The sequence below is a fragment of the Pan paniscus genome, chromosome 2, assembly GCF_029289425.2.
Source record: "Pan paniscus chromosome 2, NHGRI_mPanPan1-v2.0_pri, whole genome shotgun sequence".
NCBI lineage: Eukaryota > Metazoa > Chordata > Mammalia > Primates > Hominidae > Pan > Pan paniscus.
The window spans coordinates 69,831,409-69,840,614 of NC_085926.1; the positions used below are offsets into that span (position 1 = coordinate 69,831,409).

General features: G+C 36.2%; 1 protein-coding gene and 1 long non-coding RNA gene across 7 annotated transcripts in view; one reads left to right on the forward strand and one right to left on the reverse strand.

Moving 5' to 3' along the window:
- Positions 1-9,206, forward strand: part of MITF (melanocyte inducing transcription factor) — a 228,029-nt gene that overhangs the window by 138,050 nt on the left and 80,773 nt on the right. For 4 of the 6 annotated variants that reach the window (XM_008963956.4, XM_003811576.5, XM_063602818.1 and 1 more), the window contains exon 2: positions 781-1,030. In XM_008963956.4, coding sequence (XP_008962204.1) covers positions 781-1,030 — 250 coding nt within the window. The remainder of the gene's footprint in view (positions 1-780; positions 1,031-9,206) is intronic. The other 2 variants (XM_063602817.1, XM_063602816.1) reach the window with 1 other exon arrangement.
- Positions 1-9,206, reverse strand: part of LOC134729989 (uncharacterized) — a 69,271-nt gene that overhangs the window by 42,887 nt on the left and 17,178 nt on the right. The gene's annotated exons all lie outside the window — the stretch shown is intronic.

Consider the following 9,206-nt stretch of genomic DNA (forward strand, 5'->3'; position numbering starts at 1 on the left):
ATTTTAAACTATTTTGGGTAGAGTGAGTACCAAAACCATTAGAAGTAGTCCTCATGGGGAATGCACAGAGAACACATTGTAACATAGTAGAGGGCATGCCAAGGTGAATCAGAAGAAAAGACAGCACAAAGAAAACCAGACAGAGAAGTATTGGCTTGTCAGACCAGCTCGTCTTCTGCCCCCTTACCCAAAGAGCGAGGTCGAGTTCAGTGTTAACATTCTGGCCCAAATGCTTCCTTCATTAATTATTTTTACTTATTTTATCTTAGAAAAATTTCCTCTTGGCAAAGCTCACCTTTTCTTTAATCAATTTTTGTTAGTAAACATTTTAGGCATCTTCAAAGAACTTAGATAACATGTAGGAGTAGTTATTTGGTTAGATTCAGTTATACAAAAAAGCAAATCAAGCAATTTATTTTTAAATGTGGAAATTTGGGTGCCATTAAGATGCTTTGCTTCTTGGCAGTGCATATGGCGGCGCTATATTTGGTGGTGATGAGTAGTGTGCAGCATAAAATGTAAAAAAAAAAAAAATTAAAAAAATTAAGCCGCCTGATAAAAATGCCTTGATGCAATCAAGCTGACTTATTTTAATTCAACTACTAATGACTTAAATCCTGTCACCTCTTGATTTTCAATTATGTGGAGTACCATTCTGTGACTTGATTATATTTGCGCAGACTCATTTTATAGTTTGGTGCAATTTAGGATACCCCCAAAGTGCAAACGAAGGGTCTCATTAGGAAACTAAATGTTGTATGCATTTTGGTTTTCCCACAGCAGTTCCGCGGAGCATCCTGGGGCCTCCAAGCCTCCGATAAGCTCCTCCAGTATGACATCACGCATCTTGCTACGCCAGCAACTCATGCGTGAGCAGATGCAGGAGCAGGAGCGCAGGGAGCAGCAGCAGAAGCTGCAGGCGGCCCAGTTCATGCAACAGAGAGTGCCCGTGAGTCAGACACCAGCCATAAACGTCAGTGTGCCCACCACCCTTCCCTCTGCCACGCAGGTGCCGATGGAAGTCCTTAAGGTACGTGAGTGTTGCTCTTGTTGGTTGGACCAAACTCTCTTCCATTTTCCATTTGCTAGGTGTTTTGTTTATCTGAATATGTATTTTGTTAGACTGACCCTTCAGAATTATATTTGAAAACTCCAACTCCCTTAATTCTTACATGGCTTTATATTTTAAAAGAAGGATGCAAACTCATTGTAACTGTAATAGTAACAATCAGTAAATGGTGGGAGTCAATGTTCCATGAGAAATTGCAAGTAGGAATACATGTTTGTTGTGATGACATCTTTCTTTGGGAAAGTTTCAAAACCAGAGTTATCTGAGGTGGGCCTCTTCTGATAATTCGTGTATCTTAAATATTTTTTTCTTAAATACCTTCCATAGCCACTCTTTACTTTTCTTTTTATTTAGTATGTAATATTGGTTGTAAAATCTGACTGTTTTAGAGAGCTCTTCACATATAAGATTGAAGAAGAGCTTTCTGTGCTTTGATAACCAGACTACATAATCCTTTTACTGAAGTGAGTTGTCTGCTTTGGGTCTCTTTGATTTCTTGCTAGAGTAGAAACTGCAGGAGCTTGTTAGCATCATTCGATTAGGGACATATAGCTTCCTAATTACTAAGGAAAATTGTAACAAGTCTAAGAATAGAATTCCATCTCACACATGTGTCTTCCACATCACATAGGGAGATACTCCTTGTTTAAGAATAAACATTTTAGTTCTTAAATATGACTGATTCAAGGAAAGTTAAAAGGAAAGTAGAGGAACTTCCTTATTTTTAGTTTTTTTTATTTTAGTACCTGCTCACCTAATTCTGAAAAGTCTCAAGTGTTACTGTTCATTAAACAATGTGAACTTTACAGACCGGTGATTCATTATTGGTTTTTGCATTCATCCGTGTGCACGGAAAAAATGTCTCCCATTATTTAAAGTTTACTATTAAAGTAAATAGAGAGATGATGTGTTATAATCAGGAATCAATCTGTGAACCTTACCAGGAAGTAGGAAAGAGATTCTTTAAAAAACAAATCAAGAGTCAATTATTTTTTATTTGCGAAGACTTAAAATATAGTGATGCAATAATGGAACTCGGATGAAGAAACCAACTGAAACTGGGTTAGGGAAAAAAGATACAAATAGTTTAGCATAAAGTTTTACTCTAATGTGATTGTTTGAAATTCTGGATATTGCCACAGTTAATGGATTTTTTACTCTTTCTTTTTTTACCCGTCAGTTAACTCAAGGTTTTCTCTCTGGAGTAGATGATGCGTTGAATCTTTCTGTTCTGCTTGGGTGAAAATTGATATGATCACTAAGTTTTTATAGATTTAAGAATTATTTAAGATTTAAGTTGTTGTCTCATGCCTGCAGGGGTGATAATTATTGTGTATACCTTAGGTTATTTAAAATTGTATGAATTAAATAGTAACAAGATGTGGAGAAATATGTCTATTTTATTCATCATAATAGTTTACCTTTATAATCTGTAGGGCAAATTTTAGAAGAGTTGCCATGGATTTGGGCTACTAGTGGGTTATATCCAACTGAAGGTAATGTTAAAGAATTTTTATTAAAATCAATATTCCTGTTAAGGCAGCTACAACTGATAGAGAGGAAATTACCCAAATGAAAACGTGTTGAAACATCATTTCCAGATTATCTTAAAAATGAGCATAATTTCTAAATGTTTTTGTCACTGTAAATATATTATTTTTGAAAATGATTAAAATTAAAATCTACATTAAGTTGTTTGAATAACATACCAATATTTTTATATGTTGCTGTGTCCTGGTGACACTGGATTGAGCTACAACCCCTAACTTATGTATGCCAGAAAAATGTCCAAAGTTAAAGCACAAATAAATTGTTACAACTGGACGACATACTCTAACTAAAAATAAGTATTAGGTAAATTTCTCTTTCATTCTGAATATAGTTCATGTCTATTTAACTTCTGCTTTTTTATATTTCAGTTATATAAACTAGTAAACTATGTCATACAAATAAAAATAAAGAATTATTGCCATAGCTATATGGTTAGGTTTGATAGCTATTTAGACAAATTTTAGTATTCTTAAATGAAGAAACAAATAAGAATACACGATTTTATTAAGACAATATTTTAAGAAAATCAGATAACATTTTTAAAGAGAATATCATATAAGTGATTGCTTCAGATACTTAAAGACTTAGGACTTCATAAATATAGTTGGCTTATTTTCAAAATTTTGTGTATAAAAGTATTATGAAACATTATAGAAAGATAAGTGAGAGAAAGGTGGTTATTTTTTCTTTTTTATAGTTTTTAAATCATAAGCATAATTTTGTGAAGTAAGTGGTTAATAGCAAAACAGTTAATATGCTTAATCTTGGACCATTTATTTCTCCATGAATATATATTTTCAAAGAATGGTAATACCAAGTATACTAATCGAGTGCATTATGATACAGATTATATTGAATAAATATTTTCTCATAGTATGGCCTGAGTAAATTCACTTAATTTTTAAAGGTTTAACTTGCTAAAACAGAACATGCCTGCTTCTCAGTGGAGGTAGATGTATACAATTAGTCACACTTGCATGCACTAGAGAATCTGGTTAAATCTCTCCGTCTCCCAAGTTGTTTGTAAGAACCAGAGGGAAGAAAGGTCATAGTTTAGTTTTCATACACACTCAAAGTTAAGTTACCAACATTCTGCTATCTGGATGAATGACTGATTTCAAAAAGCTAAAGCAGTGTTTTCAGGTTAATCCCTTTTTTTGGCAGAGTAAAATTTAAAATATGAAGCTTTATAAAGCATGTTTAAAAATTATTGACATCTGGTAAACTTAGGACTAGTCAGATTTTGGGTTAGAGATCGAAAATCTGCACCACTCATTTCTCAACGTATAGTCATTGTGCCGTGAGTAAGTTCATGAATCTTTGTAAGATTAGCCTCTGGTTTCTATATTGATTTAATAATATATGAATTTTCCTTCATATTGATTTTCATTTTTGGGGACATGGAATCATGAGTCTTATTGCTATATATTTACATAGTAAAGATATTCTCCAAGTTTTTTAAGAACAACCTTACCCAATTGGGTATTGTAATTTAAGGATGCTCTTTTACCATAAATTAACCAACACCTGGAGTGCATAATGCATTTTTTTGTAATGGTGAACACACCCTGTATTTTGAGTTGTGAATTAACAACAACAAAAAAAGTCATCAAGAACCATTAATGGAATCAGTTTCTTCCACAAGTGGGTTTTGCTGACATGCAAGTCATGCAAACCTGAAGTTTGAAATTTGATGTAGCTTTTTTCAAACAAAAACAGAGTAACGGGACAGGACTGTAGGTGAGTTCAGCCTTATAGCTAAAGCATCACGGTACAAACCACCAAGTTAATCATTTATATAGTCACCAAGCATCTGTTTTCATAGTTTTGTCTCTCTGACTTTGATGAATTATAAAAGCACTGGTCGCTCTCACCTGGACTGAGAAGTTCATCAGGATTTCTTCCCCTACTACCTTCCCAAGATGGGCTTTGACGGTTGAAAGCTTGAAAACATTAGTTTACAGTTTGAAAATGTTTCTCTGTTCAGAAATCTGAAGGGAGTTGCCAAGGATTCCCCACTACCTCTGTCTCTCCCTCCCTTCCTTTCACCTTGAAATTTAAAATTTTAAAGGCAAAGTCGAAGTGTCTTCTCTGGAATGGATTGTCCATTGAATTTTTCTGTTCTGCTTAAGGGAAAAGTTGCATGAATTTTAAAAGGAAAATTTTTTTTTATTACTTTGGGGCATTTCTTAACTACTTTGAAGGAATTTATTTTTAAATGTTCCCTTTTCTCCAAATCATCTCAAGAGTTGCGCAAATTGCTCTGTAATTAGTGATGATGCTTGCTGTTTGTCAAATACAGAAGCACTTTTTCTGGGACCCTCTACATTGTAAACTAAATTTACGTGGGCATTTATTTGGTGGTTATCTCGTCAAAGTTGCCTCTCATTTGGATTGAGATTCTAGCGAGGTGGGCTGGAAGCCCTGCTCCTTGTTACCCTCTTTCAAAAACTGACATTCCATATTTCACTAGTGAGGGGAAGGGTTAATGACTGAACTAGTCTTTCTCTGTAAATTATGAAATCTGCATGGAGTAGAATTTTCAAGGTGTGATTTATTTTTTAGGTATAACACAGAACATGAAAATGTGTGTGGAGTTACAGGTGGATTGGTGGGCTACAGATTGGCAAAAGGGACTTCTCCCACAACCTACCCTTAGATTTTGTTTCTGGTTTATTTAGCCAGGAATACAGACCCTAAATAGCATCATGGTGGCTGCAAGAAGCCAGAACAGATGTAGTGTGTCTCAGATCAGCTTGCCTTGGTCCCCTCAGTTAGGGGATCTGTTGCTAGAGGTGTTATTCTCATAAGGTGAAGACCTGCTATGTCTGAGATTTCTTCTTATAGCATAGTCCATTCACACATGGACCAGCATATACTTATGACCCTTGTAGTTTGACTTACACAAACAACCTGTCAGCCTTGATTTCAGGGATCATTTATAAACATTGGTGTCCTTTTGTTTTTGAATCAATGTTGGTGTCTGCAAGGCTACATCCTCATTCAGGGGGAGAAAGGGACTCAGATTTCAGGTCAACAGACAGCTCTTCATCCTCCCAGAAACCTCATTTCCCTGCAGAATCTGAATCATTCAGTGTCACACATAAGGTAATTTTCTCTCTCTTTAAAACTCACGTTATTGACTTTTTAAATTGCAGATAATACTTGTTAACTTTTAACAGATTTAAACAATGCAGCAGAATAGTTCAATATGAATCTCACCCTGCCTACCACCGCCTCCCTTCCATCATGTTCCCTGGAAGGAACGACTGTTAACAGTTTAGGGTGCAGCCTTCCTGTTATTTTCTGTTTAATAACCCTACCATCAGTTGCCTTTTGTAGGAGCGAGGTCTGAAGAAATATGTTAGTCAGTTTTTATCAGGTAGACATAAACCCTTTATTTTTCTTTGTTCATATTTGCAAATGGAACAAAAAAATATATAATTTATTTTCCTTCTGGGTTGTCTCTATCTTTAAGAATCCCACTTCAAGGTCCACTCTTCCCTATGTGCAGTGAGGACTTCTCACCCTGTGTCTTGAGAGCAGTTTAATTGGTTCAGTGTATAAGTATGTACCAGCTTGCACGGCACTGAGTGGCAGCCCCTTTGCTTCCCAGGCTGCTTTATGAACACTTGGGGGTGAGGATTTAGCGATCTCAGGGCTGACACAAGAAGGTGCTCCATAGAGTTGTCTTACTTGGTAAAGTCAAACTTAACACAGGCTCAGTAGTGCAAGAATTGCAATAAGTGCAAGAATCACAGTAAGTGCTTTTGGATTAATGTTGGACTTGGTTTTTCTGTCTGCACTGCTTTTAGTGACTAGTAGCTAGTAATGAAATGCTGGCTGAAGAAAGTCATCTTCGCTTAAATTTTTAGGTTTTATCTACTTAAAAGAGCAGACCCATGAGACCAACTATCTGAAACAAAATATTCAGCCTTTACACAACTAAGCCTATGAATTAATCCCAGTTTCTGGAAACATTGGAACTTCAGCTCTAATTACATGTTCATTGGGCAATATTGGCACAAAATGGAAATGATTTCTCCCTTTATGACCACAAGGGCATTTTCATGTAACTGAGGGGTACAGCACAATCTGGGTTTTGTACAGCAGAATCTCGGTTTGATTTCATCAGGTTGTGGATAGGGCTTGATGTACCTGGTGGACACTTGACTAGTAGCTAGTAATGAAATGCTGACAGATATGCAGCATGGCGCTCTCTCTTTAAGTAGGAGAATCTTTGCCATCTTCTCCATGAGCCCCTTTGCAGTCACTGAATTCATCCTGTGGGTTTCAAAGAGAAGAGACACCTGTTTGGCTCCTCCTCGTTTTCTCCTGTTAGAGGAGGCTACACTAATAGGTGCAGTCTCCTTTCATTTACACAGTTCTCATAATTCCATACTGCTGGAGGTGAAGGCAGTATCATAAGGAAAATAGTAAGGTCTGGGGCCTGGAAGTGAGGGCTAAAAATTGGAGTGGGCCTAGTGTCATCTGACTCTGAATGGTAATTTCTTTTTTAATGTCATGAGACCAGTAGAGCGTGCATCCTCAACAGGGGCGAAGTCACTCCCCACAAGTAGGACAAAAATGGATTGTTGGAGGGCAAAAAAGTCTTAGATGTTACAATGGTTTCTAAACCTCCAAAGCCCCAGTACATAAACCGATAAACAGTATATGTATCTTTTAAAATTTTATGGTGATGGGGATGAAGGAGAAGCAATTAGGGGAAAAATGTCTAAAAAGGCTTTTTATTGGGATACTAATGAATAAAAGATTGAGAAACATTCCTGCAGAGGAACCAGCATCTTTCCCAATTCTTTGTGTTTTGTTTAGGGACCATTTGTGGAGGCTCCTATAGATGTGATGCCTATATTCTGTCTGGTCTGTGTCTCCCCAGGAGAACTGTTATGAGAACAATCATGATCAGCATGTGCCAGCATTGAACTTTACCTGTATTGACTCATTTAATGCCACCATTGCTCTGTGAGGTAGTTATTATTAGCATCCCCATTTGACAGATGCAGGAACTGTCACAGAGGGGTCAACTAGGTCATCAGAAAGTCACCCAAGTAGGTGGTGCAGTCAGGATTTGAACTCATATAGTTGAACTCCATGGGCCATTAGTGGTAATACCTCTCCTGGAGGGAATGACCTGAGAAACATTAGGAGGGAGAGATAGCAATGTTCAGCCTCTCAAATGACACGGTAGCTTGGGGCTTGTAGCAAATGTTTACTACAGAGCTTCAATCCATAGCTTAAACTTTTATAGGAATTACTGATGTGAATGTGACACTACCTGAAGCACCTTGGAGGAGGAAAGGCAATGGTGCCTCCTTGACAACGTGGATATTAATTATAGGGTGGATTGGATGGTGGGATGAACACTTCAGGTCTTTTAGCTCATTTATTATTTTAGTAACCTTAGGAAACAAGTAGGATAAGCCTTATTTTCCAGATAGGGAAACTGAGGCTTAGAGAGATTATCACTGATCCCTGGTTACATAGACTCCACACACTACCTTATTTGCTTATAAGCACACATCCTACTGTAAGGACATGCTCTAAACATTTCTAAAGAATCACCAGTAACAGAATATATTAGAGCAAAATGGGAGGTCAAAGAGAAACTACAGAGGAGTCTCACAGGCTTAACAGAAAGATACATGAACTTAAACATTTGAATTAGTAAGGGGCTTCCCTATTGAATAGTTAAAATATCCTCATGAGTCTCCACAATATGCCAGATGAAAGAACTGGATGTATTTTTATTATATAAAAAGACTTCCTGGCCACATTGACCCCCATGGTAATTTATGCTTTATTGATAGTCATCATTATGGGTTAAAAAGCACTACAGTGAAAGTTTCTGTAACAACATCCAAAAATCATAACTCAAGTCACTTATATTCTAAAGATCTTGATGGTCCATGCTATTACAATTCATATGCTTTATAGTTCTGAGTATTTACTAATATATTTGCATTGTTTTAGATGATTTTTGAAATAATTCAGTAGACTCACACACTTTTGATATCAATTTTCTTCTGAAATTATGTTTGCATTTTTGGTTTTTCCTTTCCCATGCACCTTGCAATATTAGAGCTCTTGCCATATTTTAGCACTTAACAACTGGAACTTCATTTCTGGTGGTTTTTCTATTTGCTTTTAAGTAAATGTCAGTGGTAATAAATCTTCTATTACTATATTGAAAAAGTCATGAGTCTCCTTCACAAATATTACCTATTTAATCCCAACAATTAAAGAAAGGACTTAGCTTTGAAAGACCACTTAATTTGAAAGACTCTTCAGTAAGCACGCTTTTGAACAGAGATTGTGAACATGTGTAAGCAAAATCTAATTTTAACTTTGCTCTACTAAAATCGGTGGGTGTGATCTGTGTTAAAAATATGTAAATCAGTACAGTGGCTTCACTCAAGGTTATAACTGCAATCAGTACTAGAATATTGGCTCTTGCCCTGAATGTGTCTCCTTTTATTGACTTCTTTGAGGATCAGCTTGAACTTAAAAAAACATTTAGCTCCAGATAATATAGCAGTTATTCAGATCTTATTTATAAATTTAGATG